Source organism: Onychomys torridus, chromosome 13 (genome assembly GCF_903995425.1).
Source record: "Onychomys torridus chromosome 13, mOncTor1.1, whole genome shotgun sequence".
NCBI lineage: Eukaryota > Metazoa > Chordata > Mammalia > Rodentia > Cricetidae > Onychomys > Onychomys torridus.
Window position 1 is genome coordinate 76,890,527 of NC_050455.1, and position 20,973 is coordinate 76,911,499.

At 39.8% G+C, this 20,973-nt stretch overlaps 1 protein-coding gene across 1 annotated transcript in view; it reads left to right on the forward strand.

Annotated features, from left to right (window-relative positions):
- The window catches only part of Rttn (rotatin), a 172,979-nt gene that overhangs the window by 31,486 nt on the left and 120,520 nt on the right, over positions 1-20,973 (forward strand). Inside the window, exons 12-17 of the mRNA XM_036205187.1 lie at positions 3,847-4,059; positions 5,377-5,489; positions 6,745-6,871; positions 8,680-8,805; positions 9,443-9,559; positions 13,182-13,318. Coding sequence (XP_036061080.1) covers positions 3,847-4,059; positions 5,377-5,489; positions 6,745-6,871; positions 8,680-8,805; positions 9,443-9,559; positions 13,182-13,318 — 833 coding nt within the window. The remainder of the gene's footprint in view (positions 1-3,846; positions 4,060-5,376; positions 5,490-6,744; positions 6,872-8,679; positions 8,806-9,442; positions 9,560-13,181; positions 13,319-20,973) is intronic.

A 20,973-nucleotide genomic window follows, 5' to 3' on the forward strand; every position in this document is an offset into this window, starting at 1 on the left:
TATGCTTTGATTGTAAATAACTTTGAAGAGTATTTATATTTGGTTAAAATGTTGGTTATCTTGTGTGAACTAAATTGGGAAATAAAATAAAGGTTATTTCATTTGGGTAAATACGTGTGTGTAAGAGGGGGAGGCAGGGCGGTGGGAGGGCTGGAAATACTAGCCTTGAACCAGAAAATGCAGAATGCAAGTGTATTCTAGGAATATACTTGTATTACTCTCAGCTTGCAATCAGAAGTAAAAGCAAAGAGGACTTCATACACCAAGTCCTCTGGCCGTTTAGTGACGTGTGTCAGGGCTTGTGTTTGATGCTGCTGACTGAGTGATTCAGAGCAGTACACTTTGAAGTTTAATGTGCAAACATATCTCCTTGAGATCTTGTTACTTCTATCTTCCATATTCTGAGTCATCAGGGTAGGGCCTGAGTGGCTGCATTTCAAGCCCCCCACCTACTATTGCTGGGGACACAGGGCCTTGTGCTTGCTAGGCAAGAACTTTACTACTGAGCTAAATAAATCCTAAACCTGGAGGTCTCCTTTTCTTACAAACTCTAAGATAATGCTGTACCATGCAAGAATTAAATTTAGGATCTTAGCACAGTATTTTGAATTGTTGGTGTAATAGAATTTCAGGTATAAATATGCAGAGTGAAAAGTTCAGAATTCTTCCTTGAGGAGAAAAGGGGAAAGGAAGGAAATGAATATTTATCAAATACTATTGTCTTTGGCTACCTGTTGCTGTGAAGAGACACTATGACTATGGCAGTTCTTATGAAGGAAAGCATTTAATTGGGGTAGCCTTACAATACAGAAGGTTAGTCCATTGTCATCATGGCAGGAAGCATGGCAGCATGCAGACAGACATAGTGCTGGCGAAGGAGCTGGGTCAGCAGGCAGCAGGAAGAGAGAATGACACTGGGCCTGACTTGAGCATCTAAAACCTCAAAGCCTGCCCCCAGTGACACATTTCCTCCTACAAGACCACACGTACTATAACAAGGCGACACCTCCTAATAATGCTGCTCCCTCTGAGTCTATGGGAGCCAGTTTCATTCAGACCACCACAGCTATGTAGTGTGCTCTTTGCTTAATGCTTAATTCATATCCAGCTATTATTTCTCTCACTAGAATGGGGCATTACTCTTTTAAACTAAAATGTAGTTATTATGGAGTTAGACCCTCTAGGTTATGTTATTTCACTACAGTGTGTCCAAGTCACCAATTGTCCTTCACTTATTCCTCTTTATTTTCCTCATTCTTTCAAATGTAAAAGACTAACCTCATGAAATATCCTCCTTTATATGGTCTTTAAATGTGATTTGCTCGTTTATATTTCCAGGCAAGACATACACACATCATATCATATGGTTCATATCATCTAAATCTTACAGATCTCTAGTGTTCCACTTTAATACCTTCACTTGGATAGTGGTGTCTCTAACTCCTCACCTCAGACCTAATTCTTTACTTCATAAGTGTTTTCTCCCTGTGGACTTTGTTATTTCAGTAAGTAGTATCTTCATTTTTCATTTGTTAATTTCATAGGCAAAAGTTCCAGTCCGTTAGTAGCATTTCTCCAGTGTAGAAAGTACCCGAGTTGAACCCAGTGTCCTGTTTGAGCTGTCTTACTGCAGTAAACTCTTCATTGGTTTCTCTGTTTTCACCTTTGTGTTTTACTCTATATTCTTTGTAGACTAGTCTCAATACTTGCTTGTGTCCTGGCAACGGCTTCCATCTGTGAGCAAGTCCTTAAGGAAAATCAAAGCCTTAACTGATCTGGCTCATCTTTCCCTATCTCCACCCCTCAGCACTATCTCTAATGGCCAACTTGTGACTTGTGTACTTACTGTTCCCTTTGCTGTAACTGCCTTACCCCAGATACCTATATTTCCTGGCTGTCCAGGTCCTTTATTGTGCAGGCGCATCTGGGAAGATGGAGCCTTAGTTGAAGAATTGCCTCCATCAGATTGGCCTGTGGGAAGTCTGAGGGGCATTTTCTTGATTGATGATTTTTGTGGGAGGGCCTGGTCCAAAGAGGACCGTGCCATCTTTGGATAGGTGGTCCTGGGGTGTATAGAAAGGAAACTAAGCAAGCCACGGAAAGCAAGCCAGTAAGCTGTTTTTCTCTGTGGTCTCTGCTTCACTTCCTGCCTTCAGGTTCTTGGCTTGAGTTTCTCCCTGGGTTTTCTTTGGTGATGGTTTGTAACTGGTAAGCCAGATAAACCCTTTCTTCTCTAAATTGGGTTTGGTCATAATGTACAGTAGAAAGTACACTAGGACACTCTGATGCCCCTTATAGAGAGGTTGTACTGCTTCACAGCAGTAACCCTTCTTGTCTGTTCCACATCACTTTTCTCTCTTTCCCATCCTGGTTTAAAAGTTTTTACTAGTATTACTAGCTACATCTGACATTGTATGGATGCAGTATTTACTCTCCGCCTTCTTTAGTGGAATGTTAGCTTCACAAGGGCAGAGATTTTGTTTTGCTTTTGCTGTGTTCCCAGAATCTGTACAGTGCCCACCATGCACAGGAACAGAGAGGGGAGTTAATAGATGTTGACTGAATTGTAGGTGAGCAGGTATGTGGTTTTTCTCTCTTTCTTTTTCAGTAGGAGAGTTACTCAAAAAATAGTGAACATTCTGTTGACTTTCTAATAGCTTCTTTCTTACGCATTTAAGCTTTTCAGTGATTTTAAACTAAAATTTGATTCCATCTTTTGATCTTCATTTTCTAATTGTAAACTATTTTCAGGGCCTTGTTGCTTAATTGATGAAGCATTTATCTAAATTGTTCTATTATTAATAAAAACTCAGGAGTCAGATATTGGGGTAATAACCTGATAGATCAAGAAATCAGCAGAGGCTTACCCTCTCTCTCCATGCTTCCCAGATTGAAAAGACCTGTGAATCCTTCTAAGCCCCTCCATACTCTTTCCTGTGCTCTCTATTGTACTGTATCCTGGGTCCTCCAAAATACCTGTGGCTAATTCTGGTCAGCTAGTTGTTGACTCCACACCCTGATTCAAGGGTAATTTCATTAACAGTCTTGAATTCTCACAGTACGATTAAATATCAGCAGCAAATTGATCCACCTCTTAATATTAGTCTTTTAGGCAGTTGGTGATTATTGTTAAAATAGGACAGCCATGAAATAAATCATGGTTAAATCCAGTAATAATGACAATATTTCAGCCATACTACTGAGCTTGTTGAATGATTTTTCTTTAACTTTGACTTAACCACATTTCATTTCTTTAGTTAATACTTAGAATCTAACCACAAAACTAGAATCATTAAAAATAGGTACTAGTTTTAAGTCCATTGATTTTGGTTATTAAATATATCTTAATATAAAGCAACACAATAAGTCTGTCTTCAGTAAGTTTTCTGGAACTATTTGAAATATGTGGAATTTCCTCTCAAAAAGAGCACAAGTCAATTTTTGCTCAAATAAATCAAGATGGACTTGAGTTAGTGTTGTATCTTGTGTAGTTAGTAAGCCCTGCATTGCATGCTTATTTATGTCAGAGAAAATGTTTCAAGAGTGTCTTGGCTTTATGCTTTGTTTCATAGTCAAGGTGTAGACAAAGGGCAGCTCCTAGAGGAAGAGCAGTTTGATCCAGGAGGAGGAAGGTATTCAGTCTCCCGGCCTGAGACAGAGAGTCCATATTTGGACTTCAGACATTTTGGGCAAAGAGAAAATACAATTTTGTATATTGGAAAATACAATTTTCTCTTGAAAAAGCATACATTCTTGGTAGAGAATATGGAAGATAGACTCAACTAACATTATATTTTATAGTATGTTTCTAAAAAACATTTAACTTTTTTCTTTTTTTTAATCAAGGCGAGTGAGTTTTTGCCAGAGCCTGTATCAGCAGCATTGTTCCTTGTCTCGTTGGACATGCCTATTTCTTTGGAATATCCAGACATTCACGACACTGTTGTGGCTTATTTGGAACAGCTGGATTCTGAAAACTACAGCATTTACAAACGAACTGCTGAGGCTGTTTATTCAATTGAATGTACCTGTAACTTTCTATCTGATGTGGGGAAAGAGGTAAAATGTTTTGTAAATATCTCTTCAGTCTTTTTGGTGAAGTGTTTAGAAAATCTAACCTACACTGTTCCAACTGATAGGCATACAGCAAGTAAATTGCTAGGTGTGAGATACATTTTTGTTGAGTGGGCCTGTAGTCTGATTATAATAAGGATATAATTTGTACAAAAGCAACACAGAAACTTTAGTGTACTGAATAGTGTGTATTCATAGAATTAGCAATTTCAGAAAGCTGTAGCTCTGTTTTACTATATGGGAACTGAGTGATGATGGATTTTATTAGAATTACACGATAGCTATGTTAATGCGTACTTATATACTTGTAGATACAATTTTGTTTTAATTTTTTATAACAGTTATTACATGCTTTCATGAAGAACTTGTTAATTTGTTACTGGTAATTGTAGTCTTGAATTGTTTTTAAGATAGTGGGTGTCTTGAGGTATAGTATTGAAGCACTAATTATTACCATTTATCTCATTTAAAAATACTATTGAAGCACTAAAATATTATATTAAAAGACTGGTGGATCCTAGAGATGACATTGCCTTGAGTAGAGGTATGTGTAGCATCTGAGAATACCAAAATGGGTCTTGCACACAATTCTTATTGCTTTTGAAGTATCTCTGAACCTCATGTTTATAATTTTCCTTTATTTATTTATTATGTTTTCCCTTTGTTTTGCCATTTTTCTTCTCTTAACACCTTTCCCTGTACTGTGGATAGAATCTCAGGCCTCCAGCCCCACCCCCCTTTTTTTTATTTTTTAACTTTCCTGTTTGTTTTTGTAAATTTACCAGCTTGGCCTTGAGCTCATTCTGTAGTCCTGGGAGCCTCGTGTTTGGCCTCAGCCTCCTCAGCAGCTGGGTTAAGGCCTGGCTCCCTGGCCTGGCTCCCTTTTGTCACTTCTTGATGCTGCTGGCTTCCCAGTTCTTTCTTTAAAGTTTTCAGTCACGTCTTTAAGTGGATATTTGGCATTCTGCAGTATTTTGGCTAAGCACCTGTAGATGCCTTCTGTGTTTCTAGAACTTGTTAGGATGGTAGAGAGGAGTGATAGGTGATAAAATACTCTAGTATTTTAGTAACGGAGGTCACGGATAAGTAAAGGAAATCCAAATAATGAATGGTCCCACTACAATTTCCCCTCCACTTTGCCTTCTAGGTTGACATTTGTAGATTGATTCTTCAGAAAGTGGAGTTAAACAAATATGAACAGGGTCTCTGAATGGTTTGATTTCTTGAAGGTACTTAGTTCACTATGAGAATGTCATTGCATATGAATTTCATATTTCCTGTTTCTTTTCTCTTTTGTTACAGGGAGAAAAGAATCTCCTAGAATTATTGGAGCTAGCAGACCAAGCCGTGAGGAGCTTTTCTTATCATCATCATTCCCCCCTAATAAAGGAAATCATCTGCATTTGTTCAAAGATGTAATATTTCCTTTTTAAAAACGTGGCAGCATAGGGCAGTGTGTGTGTGTGCGCGTGCGTGCACATGTGTCCATGTACGTGTGTGGTCATTAACATGGGTATGCCAATTTAGGAATAATATGCATGAACGTGGTTATGTAGACTTAGGAGTAATATAAATAAAAATGACCTTATATGTTTCCTATTTTAGTTTAAATTGTTTTATGGGTCTCACTGTTAAATTGAATTAGCTTATTAAATTGTATAGCTGCATTAACTAGTTAATTGCTTTATTCAAGAGTTAACAATGTCATGCCTATAATGAAAATGAATAGTTCTTGGATTTGTATACATTGTGGCCATCTCTGTCTACAACTCCAACAGTTATTAGTTTAAGTAGTCAGAGGTGCTGCGCTCAGGACACAGAAGCAGGAGATTTACTTGGACTTCAAAATCAGCATGCACTCCATAGTGAGACCTGATCTCAAAAAATAAAGTCAAGACAGAAATAATTCCCCAAGTTTACGATTCCTTTGTAATTATAATTTTATAAATTACTAATTTTATAAAACTTAAGGATATTTAGAAAGCATTATGTATTGGTTAATTTATTTTGAGGATACTGGGATAGATTCCTATAATAAATTCCACCAGTTAACTTTGAGCTTTAATTTTATTTTTATTAATGTGTATCGATAGCATGGGTACGCATGCATATGTGTGGAGGTAGGAGGACAACTTTGGGGAATTGACTCTTTTTTCACAGTAGGATCTGGGGATTGAACTCAGGTCATCAGGTTTGCGTGACAAGCACCTCGACCCTCTAAGCCGTTTCCCTGGCTCCGGGCCAAAAGTTTTTGTTTTTGTTTTTGTTTTTTTTTTTGTTCAAATTTTATTCTTTTTGAATAGGGTCTGACTGTGTAGCCTTGGTTAGCCAGGAGCTTTCTATGTTGACCAGGGTGGCCTGGAACTTAGTGATCTGTCTACCTCTGTCCCCTGAGTGTTGGACTTGAAGGCTTGTGTCACTCACTATGCCTGGCTGCAAGTGTGAGTTTTTATGGGTGTTTTCTTTTTGCTTCTTTCTCTGTCCCATAAGAGAATATTTTTTGCCTGGTAAGTTCTTGCTGATGTAGTTAATTAAGGGAAGATCCACTCTTAATTAAAAGATCCTCAATTAAGGAACTGGAGTAGGAGGGGCCTTCCCATCATGCTTTGTAATCCTTTGCCTGGTACCTTGCTGGCCTCAGATATTTTGGCTGTTTTTCTTTTTTACCAGCTGGAAATCTGCACAGGCCAGTCCATTACTGCAAGGAGAGAGCCAGAAGGTGTTTCTCCATATGCTGTCTCACCCATGGCCACAGGTGAAGGTGGAAACTTATCAGTGCTGTCTGGAGATTGTGAAGGTGGGGCTTTTCTTTCCTTCTAAAATTAATTTGTTAATATGAGAACTAAGAATGGATTCTCATACTATGCCTTTAGAATTAAATTTCCTGAGCTTTTTGTGTTAGCCTAAGAACTGTATTCCATAAGTAGATGGTACTCATTAGTCAGCTCTGTGAAGGTTGCACTATTAAATTTCCTTTGGCTTCCTAGTCTCCCTGAACTGCTTTATTAAATATAACAACTCCTGTAAGTCTGTTTGGGTGTTGCCATTCTTGCTTCTGATCTGTTTTCACATCAATAAAAAGACTACATTAAACAGACACGGCTTTCTCTCCCCTTCTGTACCATCAGTGCAGCTACTTTTGGTGTTGATGTATGTCTTTCCATCATGTTTTTAGAATATATGTTTACTGTAGATGCATGTCTTTATAAAGTGTATTATTGTTTATTTTGTACACCCAGAGTATAGTTTCATGCTATACATGTTTTTGTTAAGTGTTTAGTTTATCTGAAGGATTTGAGATCTACTTAGTTAATTCATCTTTACTGTTATAAGTTGGAGTTTGCTTCCTTTTATGTAATGGTGAATATTTAGGTTGAATCTCCTTTTTACTGTACCAAAGTTTTTAATCCTGAGTCCTGGGATCTTTACTCTGTGGTGCTCAGATGGCACTATGTCCATCTGAGATGAGTTTTAAAGGCTATAATCTTGATAATGTCATCTAGAGATGGGCTTAGGAGGCTTGTGGAAGGGATTATCATACTTATGGATGAATAAGCTGGAGCTCAGAAAATTGTATATATCTTAAGGAAGTGACAGCTGTTCTTAAACATTAAGGCTGAAGCCTTATCTCTCAAAAGTCTAGAGTATTTTTTGTAGCATTAAGTTAATAGTTAAAAATAAATGTGCTAATGTGTATGCATATAAATATGTGAAATCACATGCATATATTTTGAATTGTGAATTGTTAGTAGTTATAAGGACAGAATAATCTCCAGTATGACAGGAATTGAGTTTAAGCTTGTCACTCATTATTGCATGTATTTCCACCTATTGTATTTGCATTCTGTTAATATTTCTGATCACTCCTGCTCTCTCTCACATAGCTTCTAACAAAACATTTTCTGTTATAATTGAGAAAGGATTTTATATTTCCTTCTTCTTCCTTCTTCACATATTTCTTCCCCAGTATCTTTTCTTTCCTTTTCTTTTCTTTAATTTGAATTTTGTTTTTCTTTTTCAAGCTTCAGTAAAGCAGGTCACAAATCAAACACCAGGTTAAGGTTTTAGAGTTTTGTCATATCTTTTTTTTTTTTTTTTTTTTTTGGTTTTTCAAGACAGGGTTTCTCTGTGTAGCTTTGGAGCCTGTCCTAGAACTCACTCTGTAGATCAGGCTGGCCTCAAACTCACAGAAATCCGCCTGGCTCTGCCTCCTGGGATTAAAGGCGTGAGCCACCACCGTCTGGCAAATACTCCTCTAAGTATTTTGTCTTTTTTTTTTTTTTTTTCCTTCAGAGCAGAGGACCGAACCCAGAGCCTTGTGCTTGCTAGGCAAGTGCTCTACCACTGAGCTAAATCCCCAACCCCTTGTCATGTCTTTTATATCTGTTGATTTTTAGGGGTTATGGTTGTTTGGTTATTTATGAAGACTTTGCTCATTAGCAGAACATTACATAACCCACATAGACTTGAACAGCTAGTATGAGCTAAAAAACAATTTTAATGATGTAAAAACTAAAATTGGAACTAAATTACAAATAGAAGAAAAAGGATTCTTTTAGAAAAATCATTGTCACTAATTAAAAATAAATTTGTGTTATTTTACAGGAATGTTTAGGTGTCCATAATGTCACTAAACCTGTATCTTCACTTTGTAGTGGAATTCATTTTCTGCTTCATCCAAAAGTTCTATATGAAATCTCTGCATTTGGTATTCAAGAACCCAAAAATGAGGTATGATATGTTAAAAATATGTACAAAAGATTACCAAGTCGGGGCTGGAAAGATGGCTTAGTGGTTAAAGGCACCGACTGCTCTCCCAAAGGACCCAGGTTCAAATCCCAGCACCCACATGGCAGCTAACAACTGTCTGTAACTCAAAGATCTGACCTGCAGGCAAAACACCAATGCACATAAAATAAAAGTAAATAAATTAAAAAAAAAAAAAAGATTACCAAGTCAAAGAAATGCTCTAATAAAATTGGACAGCTTTATGAGAAGGTATAAGGAAATGTGTACTTAGTATATTAGTTAAGTTCTGATATTATTTACAAAAAAGAAATGTTAAAATGGGTAAATCAAAACACAGAATGCACTTGATCTCAGAATCAGATCAACATTTTACTATGATTTCCTTTTAGATGTAAGGAACTACAGAATAGTTGTTATTTCAGATTTATTGCTAAGGGTAAAATAGCAGAAACTTAAGGGAGAAAACTCATTAATACCAGAATATAGACAACATACGGCAAGAGAAACATTTGAAGAAAGATAAGTTAGTTTTGTACCTTTTCAGATCTTACAAAATATTACAGGTCTGTGAGAGGACTTAGTGGGACATCTCATAGCATGGCTGTGTCTCGTTGAGCAGGTGAATGCTGCTGCCAAGGCCATTCTGTTGCATCTGCTTCAGGGACGATTGGTGATGACAGCACTGACCTGGAACAAGTTTATCGAGTCTCTCTGTCCTGTCATTCCAGTGCTACAGGTACTCTGTGAAATTCATTTTTATGATGCCATTTATCTGTGGCTGGTTGTCAGTGATGTAAAAGAATACAAGCAGCAGAACCGTCACTTTGTGAGAGAAATGAAGGGGAGCTTTGAAGGCACTGGGGAGAAGTGAGCAGGAAGTGGGTGGCAGAAGGTTAAACATGGATAGCTAATTTGCCCATGTATACTTTACATATCTGGGTGGGAGGTCAAAAAGTATTGACTGTGCAAACTAGAGCGCAACCTTTTATAAAGGCTTTGAGGCAAAGCCAGCAGTCCTTGTTAAGCAGACACTGCATAATTAGGTTGCCTCATGCATTCTATTTGTGCATGTATTTAATTAGAGTGATGCTTTGATTAATGAGCTCCTAGGAACAAAGCTTTCTTATACAGTCCTTCTGGACCCTGAAGGAATTAGGAAACTTTAGGTCTCTCTACCTCCCTTGGATGGAAAGGTAGGGCTAGTACCCACAAACTTATTTGCTGTACTCCAACTGCAGGGGCGTCAGCATGAAGAAATGAAGTAGTAGTATCTGACCACCAGATGAGTTTCACACAAGTGGCCAGCCCTGAATAACTCAAACCATCTTTATTTATACTTCAAAAACAAGCATATTTTCCCATACCAACAAACATATTTTTCCCACCTTCCAGCATTAATATTTAGCAAAACAAATATGTCAAATATGTTTTTTTTTCCCCAACTTTTACATCAGAACATCTTTAAACCAAAGTAACACATCATTTTGCTAGAGTAGCCAAATATCAAGCCAGGTACATCCTGTCTTCACAAAACTAAAAGGTGATTAACATAGGCACTGTAAATGGAGTTTTCCTGTCTTGACTGCCTGGTCCCAAATACCTGGGAGCTGCTTCCCAAATTACCACACAGAGGCTTATATTAATTATGTTTGGCCAGTAGCTCAAGCTTATTACTAACTAGCTCTTACACTTAAATTAACCCATAATTCTTATCAGTATTTAGCCACATGACTTGGTACCTTTTCTCAGTACAGCATTCTCATCTTGCTTCCTTTGCATCTATCTGGTGACTCCCCATCTCCACCCTTTCTCTTCCTGTATCTCCATTTGGCTTTCCCACCAAGCCTTATTCTGACTGGCTGTATGCCAAAACAGCTTTTATTATCAACCAATGAGAACAGCATACATTCACAGCATACAGAAGGATCCTCCCACAGCATTTTTCCCTTTCTGTCTAATCAAAAGAAAAAGCAGCTGCTGGGTATTTGGACTGGGTAGTCCTGACAGAAAAACTTCATTTACATATGATGCCCAAATGTTTGGCAAGAATTTCCACATAAAACCTGATAAAGCTTAAAAAAAGGTCTCTAAACATACAAGAGAACAGAGTCAAGCACAGCTTCTTGGTAACCATCTTTTCTCTGGTAGCTCTGTTTACTGGAGGTGAGCAGAGGCATGACTCCATTAAGAGACGGCTTCTTGACACAGTGTTAAAAGCAAAAGCCACGTGTCTAAACATAGATAAGAATTATAGGTTAATTTCAGTGTAAGAGCTAGTTAGTAATAAGCCTGAGCTACCAGCCAAGTATTTATAAGGAATATTAATCCCCTGAGTCAATTATTTGCGAAGTGGTTGCCGGCTATTTGGGAATTACTGGCGGGACAGAGACTTCCACCTTTGAGGCACACTTTTTCAAGAACAATGGTCTTGTTTAAAACATGTTTACAGAAATAGTGATTATTTGCTGTAAACTGATGACATACATTTAGCTTATGTCTTAACTGCCCATTAACTTATTGTACCAATCCTGTCAGCAGTGAATGAGAACAGTTCCCAGGATCTGGAACAATGAAGGTATTTCCTGAAGTCTTGGTTCCCAAGGAATTTTGAGGAAAATATTTGAGAAAAAATAGGGTTTCCAGGAGTGATCACTGGAATCTGTGTGTGTCTGTCCCACGTGTGACTGAGGAAGTGACACTGAAAACCGCCAAGAGAATCCAACATTGTGAGAGAGAAGGAGTGTGCAGGCTGCTCAGTCCCCATGGTTTCCTGTGCTGCCCCAAAGTCCACTGGTCCTTGCTGAGGGAGTCTCCGTGGGCTTTGCCTCTTCTGGAGACCCTTTGGACAAGCACTCATATACTGATCCAAAACTGCATTGCATGGCAACCAAAACACTTACTAATTTGTGTTAATTAAATTTTATTTATATGTATATATGTGTTTGTATGAGTGTATGCCATGTATGTGGGTACCCAAGGAGACCAGGATCACCTACATTGGAGTGACAGGCAGTTATAAAATGCCTGATGTGGATTCTCCAGAACTGAAATGTGGGAAGAGCTTTTGTCTAGTACTGTGATGTAGGTGGAGTTTCTCTGTGTCTTAGCAGCTCCCAAATAACCTACACGGAGACAATAAATGCTCAACTGATAGCTCAGGCTGGTTACTAGCTAACTCTTAAATTTTAAATTAACCCATATTTCTTATCTACCCTCTGCTGTGTGGCTGTACCTTCTTTCAGCATGTCATGTTCATCTTGCTTCTCTCTGCCTCTCATGACCCTCAGACTCTGCCCTTCTTCCCAGCATCCTCCTAGAATGGTTTCCCACCCAATGTCTTCCTGCCCAGCTATAGGTCAATCAGCTCTTTATTGAGAGTAATACATATTTACAGTGTACAAAGATTGTTCCACAGTACCATGAAGAAAAGTGACTTTTATTTATCCATCCCTTCCACATTTTCCTTTCTAGTTTTATTTTGTTGCTATGACCAGTATCATGACCAACAGCAACTTAAGGAAGGAAAGGATTTATTTGGCTTATACTTCCAGCTCACAGGGCATCATCAAGGGAAGCTAGGGCAGAAACTCAAGCAAAGACCATGTAAGAAAGCTGCTCTGTGGCTCACTCTCTGGGTAGCTCATGCTCATGCTCAGCTATCTAGGACTGGTGCTGCCCAAAGTGTGCTGGGCCTCCTGCATCAGGTAATAATCAAGACAATCCCACAGACATGCCCACAGGCTAGTTTGATCTATGTAGTTCTTTGGTTCAGGTTTCCTCTCAGATGACTCTAGGTTGTGTCAAGTTGACAGTTAAAGCATACTAGGACATCTGAGAATGTGCTTCAGAAGCCTCCTTTTTTCTCACTTTTATATCACCTATGTTGCATTGTGTTATTTGTTATTAAAAATATGTAGAAGAAATGGCTGTAATTCACTCGAAACAGATTACAACTTCCTATGGACAATGGTTCTCTGTTCCCAATGGACACATAGGTTTTAGTCCTCAAAGCTCACTGGTCTAGTTTTCTGCCGGAAGTTCCTGTAGCATTGCTGCTTGGATCTATTTGGAGAGGACTAAAGATCTTGTCAAGTGTCTTGAGTATGAAGACGCTACTGCTAGGATCGTAGAAAACAGAGATATCAGCACATTTTCCTTAAAATGTACTTTAAAAAATTATTTTACTTTTAATTTCATCTCCTTATTTCATATTGGTTATTTTGAAAAATGACTGTTATTCAACTGACTTGAAGGGAATTGAATTGCATGACATGCCTGTATAATTACTATTATTTTCAAATTGAAAACTTAATATGTATAAAATTGAATGATAATTTCTCTTAAAAAATAATTCTTAGGGCTATGCTGATCCAGAAGATCCTTTAGGCAACTGCATTCTCCTTCTAAGCAAAGCGAGTTCTGAGGCAGAAGACATTCTCCCTTCCACTACCCGGCTGAAGTCTATGCTGCGACTTTTGCTAGTGAAAAAGCCTTCGTGAGTACAGTGTAACTTTTTGAATAAAAAAGATCAATAAAGGTGTCCTGGAAGAGTATAGTAATTATATGAATCTGAAACAGTAGAACTAAAGAAAGGGAGGAAGGTGGCTCCATGTTATGGTAGATTGGCTGCTACAGAATTTAATTTTAATGGTGTTTAAATTTCATTTACTTTGTACTGTTACTTGGGGAGCTAGAGGGAATTCTTTCCTTCACCATCATTGGTGTAGGTATCATCTTAACTAAAATAGCAGAAGGAGGGATATATAGTTATGAATTTTCTTTGTTCCTTTCTGAAGTTAATGGTGGGGACATTTCCCCTCACTGAAAAGAGGGAAACATTTAAAGTCAAGCAGTGATGAAGAGTATTCAAAAGGCCAAGAGGAGCAGTCTTTTTAATTTAATTTATTTATTTAAAGATTTTAGTTATTACTTTTTTATTTTGTGTGTATGGGTGTTTTGCCTGCATATATTTCTGTGCACCATATTTGTATCTGGTGTTTGTAGAGAGCAGAAGAGGCCATCAGATCTCTTGGTACTGGAATTAGAATGGTTGTGAGCTACTATGTAGGTGCTGGGAATTGAACCCCATACTCTGCAAGAACAGCAAATGCTCTTAACCTGCTGAGACATTTCTCTAGCCCGAGCAATGTTTAGAAAATTTACTTTATTTTTAATGATGGGTATATGTGTGTGTCTGTTTGTGGGTGTCCATGGGGGCCAGAGGCACTGAATCCTTCTGGAGTTGGAGTTAAAGGCATTCATGAGCTACCTGGTTTAGGTGCTATAATCAAACTGTGTCCTATAGAATAGCATTATGTGCTCTTAACCTCTGAGGCATTTGTCCAGTGCAGACATTGTTTTGAGAATAAATAATTTTGTTTTCCCCACATGATAAAGAAGTATGTGGAAATAAATTAAAGCACCGAAGGCATAAAAGGAAGAGACCCTGCATATATCTTTGCAGTGTGATGCAGGAAGAAGCAGAACAGTTAATGTCAACATGTTCCACGGAGACTGGCTTCCATAATTATTGCCATGGTCCCTGGGAAACACTAGTATTTATTGTGCTAGCACTGTACTCTTTTTCTCTTAGCCAACACCTGCATTTGGTGAGGCAACACAAAAGTATATTTGTTGTTCTCTTAGGTAGACTCTTAGGTAGATTGTATTAGTTATTTTGTTGTTGTTGATGATGCTCTGACTAAATACCTAACAAAAGCAACTTGAGAGAGCAAGGGCTTATTTTGGCTCATAGCTTAAGGTAACAGTCAGTTATGTTGTGGGAGGCATGGCAGCAGGAGCCTGAAGCAGCCAACCACATTACATGTGTTGTCAGCAGAGACAGACGGATGCTGGTGCTTAGGTCATGTTCTTTTCATTCATTCATGGGATGGTACTACTCACAGTCTTCCCACCTTAATAATCCCTTTGGTGACACACCCTCATGAACAGATCATGTCAGAGATCTGTTTCTGTCATAATTCTAAATCCAGGCAAGCTGACAGTGAAGGTGAACAAACATCACAGGGGCCCAAGGTCTCTAGTGAGCAAAGACACCTTCAACAGGATCCACGAACAAGGTCTGAATTCTCTTCAAGTAAGAGCAAAGTTTAACTTAGATATTCATTTTCTTCATTCTGTACTATCCCATTTATAAATTTAATGAAGTTGGGAATTCTGTTTACTGACTAATTTTTATATTTTTACAGAGTATGTAAGTATATTTGGGATAAGTAGATAAATATTAGAATAATTGGATTCTGGCAGCTAGATCTTAACCTAAAAACATGCCAAGTTTATAGACTAGAACAGAACACACACACAAACATGTTTTATCTTTCTCATCCCTAGCCTTGTTGTGAGTCATTGCCTGGAAGAAAGTAACAAACAACAGCATTACACAAATGTCTGACTTTCTTTCTTTCCTTTCTTACCAGTGTGATAAGACACCACAACTAAGGCAACTTATAAAAGAAAGCACCTACTTTGGGGCTGATATTTCCAGAGGGTTAAGGACCATGGCCATTTTGGTGGTGTGTACACAAATTTCTAAACAGTCTTATTAAATAAGAAACACAGAGTCAAATACAGGGGCGCAAGCCATAGAGATCAGAGCAATAGTTAACAACCACCAAACTAACCTTAGCTTACCACACAGTTGTCACTTCCCAAGGTAACTGAACCAGCTTCTTTCTATCTAACCTGTGCTTTTATTGGCTTGCAGTTCTGCCTTCTCATTGGCTGTAAACCCAGCCACATCATTTCCTCGTCACTACCTGTCTGTACAGACCTCCAGGTCTCTATGGTTGCTCCTGGGATTAAAGGCGTATATAACCATGCTTGGCTATGTCCTTGAACACACAGAGACTCTGCCTGCCATGTGATCAGATTAAGGGCATGTGCTACCACCTCCTGACTTCTGTTTATGGCTGGCTATGACCTCTGATCTCTAGGCAAACTTTCTTTATTAACATACAAATAAAATATCACATTTCAGGGAAAATATCACCACAGTGGGGAGCCTGGCAGTAGACAGAAAGTCATGGTCCTAGAGAAGTAGATGAGAGCTTACATCTGATCTACAACTATGAGGCAGAGCAGGGTGAGAGAGAGAGAGAGAGAGAGAGAGAGAGAGAGAGAGAGAGAGAGAGAGAGAGAAAGAAGGCTCCTGTGAATGGCATTGGGAATGGCATGGAGTTTTTGAAATCTTTTATTTATTATTATTATTATTATTATTATTGTTATTGTTATTGTTATTGTTATTATTATTATTATATTTGTGTTATAATTTTACACATGTCAGAGATCTGTTGGGTTCCCTGTCCTCCCCCCTCCCGCCCCCACCCTCACCTTCTCCCCAGCCCCTCCCCTCCATTCCCATGTCCTCCAGAATCAAGGCACCCCTGGGTATTCATTTAAACCTGGTGGATTCAGTACAGGCAGGTCCTGTCACCTTCCAGGCTGAGCATGTGTCCCTGTGTAAGCCCAAGGTTCCAAACAGCCAGCTCATGCACTAAGGACAGATACTGGTCCCACAGCCTGGATGCCTCCCAAACAGTTCAAGCTATTCAATTGTCTCACTTATCTAGAGGACCTGATCAAGCTGGGGGCTCCACAGCCTTTGGTTCATAATTCATGTGCTTTCATTCATTTGACTATTTGTCCTTGTGCTTATTCCAATCTTGGGCTCAACAATTCACACACATACAGTCCCTCCTCTTTCTCAATTACTGGACACCTGGAGCTTCACCTGGGGCCTGGCTGAGGATCTTTGCATCCATTTCCATCAGTTATTGGATGAGAGTTCCAAGACGACTGTTAGGGTGTTTGGCAATCTGATCACCAGACTAGGTCAGATCAAGCTTTCTCTCCACCATTGCCAGCAGTCTACAGAGGATGTATCATTGTGGATTTCAGGGGACCTCTCAAGCACTCTGCCTATTCCTGTTCTCATGTGGTCTTCATTTATCATGGTCTGTTATTCCTTGTTCTCCCTTTTGTTCTTGATCCAGCTGGGATCTCCTGCTCCCCTAAATTTCTTTCGCTCAAACCTTGCCCTTCATTACTCCCACTGTCGTCCAGGTTGTTCGTGTAGATCTCATCCATTTCTCTGTCATTGGGTGATCCCTGTGTCTTTCCTAGGGTCCCATTTTCTAGGTAGCTTCCCTGGAGTTGTGTAGCAGTCTAGTCATCTTTGTTTTACATCTAGTATCCTCCTATGAGTGAGTATGTACCATGTTTGTCCTTCTGAGTCTGGGTTTCCTCACTCAGGATGATTTTTTTCTAGATCTATCCATTTGCCTGTAAAACTCATGATGTCATTGTTTTTCTCTGCTGAGTAGTACTCCATTGTGTATATGTACCATATTTCCTTTATCCATTCTTCAGTTGAAGGGCATCTAGGTTGTTTCCAGGTTCTGGCTATTACAAACAAAGCTGATACGAACATAGCTGCGCAAATGCCCTTGTGGTATGATTGAGCATTCCTTGGGTATATGCCCAAGAGTGCTGCTATAGCTGGGTCTTGGGGGAGATGGATTCCCAATTTTCTAAGGAAGCACCATATTGATTTCCAAAGTGGCTGTATAAGCTTGCATTCCCACCAGCAGTGGAGGAGAGTTCCCCTTGCTCCACATCCTCTCCAGCATAAGCTCTCTGCTGTGTTTTTGATCTTAGCCACTCTGACCAGGTGTAAGGTGGTATCTCAGAGTCATTTTGATTTGCATTTCCCAGATAATTAGGGATGTTGAGCAATTCCTTAAATGTCTTTCAGCCATTTGAACTTCCTCTGTGGAGAATTCTCTGTTTAGTTCTATAGCCCATTTCTTAATTGGACTGTTGGGCATTTTGATGTCTAATTTCTTGAGTTCTTTATATATTCTGGATATCAGCCCTCTGTCAGATGTGGGGTTAGTGAAGACCTTTTCCCATTCTGTAGGCTGTCGCTTTGTCTTGTTGACCGTGTCTACAAAAGCTTCTCAGTTTCAACAGGTCCCATTGATTGATTGTTTCTCTCAGTGTCTGTGCTACTGGTGTTATATTTAGAAAGTGATCTCTGGTGCCTATGTGTTCAAGAGTACTTCCTACTTTCTCTTCTATCAGGTTCAGAGAAACTGGATTTATGTTGAGGTCTTTGATCCACTTGGACTTAAGTTTTGTGCATGGTGACAGATATGGATCTATTTGCAGCCTTCTACACATTGACATCCAGTTATGCCAGCACCATTTGTTGAAGATGCTTTCTTTTTTCCATTGTACATTTTTGGCTTCTTTGTCAAAAATTATATGTTCATAGTTGTGCAGGTTAATGTTAGGGTCTTCAATTAGATTCCATTGGTCCACATGTTGGTTTTTATGGCAGTACCAAGCTGTTTTTATTATGGTAGCTCTATAGTAGAGCTTGAGGTCGGGGAGTGTGATGCCTCCAGAGGTTGTTTTATTGTACAGGATTCTTTTGGTTATCCTGGATTTTTTGTTTTTCCATATGAAGTTGAGTATTATTCTTTCCAGATCTGTGAAGAATTGTGTTGGTAATTTTATGGGAATTGTGTTGAATCTGTAGATTGCTTTTGGTAAGATCGCCATTTTTACTATGTTAATCCTGCCTATCCACGAGCATGGGAGATCTTTCCATTTTCTGACATCTTCTTCAATTTCTTTTTCAGGGACTTAAAGTTCTTGTCATATAGGTCCTTCACATGCTTAGTTAGAGCAACCCCAAGGTATTTTATATCGTTTGTGGCTATTGTAAAGGGTGATGTATCTCTGATTTCCTTCTCAGCCTGTTTGTCTATTGTATATAGGAGGGCTACTGATTTTTTTGAGTTGATCTTGTATCCTGCTATGTTGCTGAAGGTTTTTATTAGCTATATCAATTCCTTGGTTGAATTTTTTTGGGGCTACTCATGTATACTATAATGTCATCTGCAAATAGGGAAAGCTTGACTTCTTCCTTTCCAATTTGTGTCCCCTTAATCTCATGTTGTCTTATAGCTCTGGCTAGAACTTCAAGTACTATATTGAATAAGTAGGGGGAGTGGGGACACCCTTGCCTTGTTCCTGATTTTAGTGGTATTGCTTTGAGTTTCTCACCATTTAATTTGATGTTGGCTGTTGGCTTGCTGTAGATTGCCTTTATTATGTTCAGGTATGTTCCCTGTATTCCTGATCACTCCAAGACCTTTATCATGAAGGGGTGTTGGATTTTGTCAAATGCCTTTTCTGCATCTAGTGAGATGAACATGTGGTTTTTTTTCCTTTGAGTTTGTTTATATGCTGTATTACTTTGACGGAGCTCTGGTCCAGATGAGAGTGCTGGCCGGATAGGAGCTGGGGGGCTGGACTCTGAGTCTCAGGAAGTCCCTGGGGTCTCCTTATCTCGTTCAGATGGGAGCTCCTCTTGTCCAGATGGGAGTTCAGGGACAGGATGGAAGCTCTGGTCCAGATGGGAGTTCTGGGGCTGATGGGAGCTGGGGGCTCTCTGGTCCAGATGGGAGATCCGGGGCAGGATGGAATGCTGGACACTGGTCTCTAAGTCTCCGGAAGTGGCTAGGGTCTCCAGCAGATGGGTGTCGGGGCAAGGGTTTGAGGTTGTAGTGTCCACTGGAGGGTTTCTCTTGTCCAGTTGGGAATTCTGGGGTGGATGGGACCTGGGGGCTGGTCTCTGAGTCTCAGGAAGTGGCTGGTGTCTCAGGCAAATGGGTATGGGGGCAGGGTGTGGAGATTGCAGGGTCTGCCTGCAGTCTTGGGAAAAGGGAGCCTTCCCACAGGGCCCGCTGATTGGCCAGAAACTGGGGCCAAGTTGGGCAGGTCTTCCCAGGATGTTGCCCAGGGATGTGACCCAGGCGCAGTTGCCTCTCTGACTATAACCCCAGGCATTCACCTCTGGTCCAGATGGGAGTTCCGGGGCAGATGGGAGCTGGGGGCTGGTCTCTGAGTCTCAGGAAGTGGTTGGGGTCTCGGGCAAATGGGTGTGGGGGCAGGGTGTGGAGACTGCAGGGTCTGCTTTCGGTCTTGGAAATGGGGAGCCTTCCCACAGGCCCGCCGATTGGCTGGAAACGGGGGCCAATTTCGGTTTTTGAAATCTTAAAGCCTACTTTCAGTGACACATCTCCTTTAACAAGGGTGCATCTAATCTTTCCCAAACAGTTCCACCAAATACAGACCAAACCCTCTTGAGCATATGGGGGGTCATTCTCTTTCAAACCACAACATTCTGCTCCCTGGACCCCTTATTCTTATAGCCTTATCAAAATGCAAAATTCATTTAGTTCAACTTCAAAATCCCCATAGTCTTTCAGGTTCAACTTGTTTAAATGTCAAAAGTCTCTTCTGAGACTAAGGCAGTCTCTTAATTGTAACCCCCTGCAAAAGCAAAAAGCAAATTACATACTTCCAAATGCAATGACACAAAATATACATTTCCATTCCAAAAGGCATGAAAAGAGACACAATGAGGAAATACTCAACCAAACCAAGAATGAAACCAGTGGGACAGACTCCAAGTCCTGAAGCTGTGTGTCCTGTTTCAAGATAGCTCTGCCTTTCCAGTTCTGTTGACTGCAACGTACTGCTTTCCTTCTCTTGTGCTGGTTCTGCTTCCCTGCTTGGAGATATCCTAGGCAGATATCCCACGGGGCTGGCATCTCCATATCTTGGGTTCTCTAGCACGATCCAGGCTTCACTTTCATAGCTTCACACAGTGGCCCTCCCGGCTTCCATGGAGAGCCTGTCCCGGCTCCAGTGACTTGCTACAGCCCTTTTACTCTGTCCCCTCCCTGACCCTAAAGCTAGCACCATGCGATGGGTGCTGCCAAGCTCTGATGCCTGCTTGGAATGGAACCTGTCCCCTCGCTTGAATTACATTTCCATAAACTTTGATTTGTTGTTGCTCTTTGGGAACAGACAGTTCTTAAGTCTTGTATTTCCCAGTTTTCAGGACTAGATGGGTGGGGTTTTGCCCTGAGAGCACCACGTCCTTTATTCCATTTAGTATAGGTTTGTCCTTTTTCTCCTTCAGCACAAGCCTTGGCTCCAACATTAAATTTCCTAGTGTTCTTTTTCTCCTCTAACTGTACATTTTGTCTTTCATTTTGTTCTGCTTGCTTTTTTTCCTTACAGGCCTACATAAGAAGGATTACTAGTAACCAA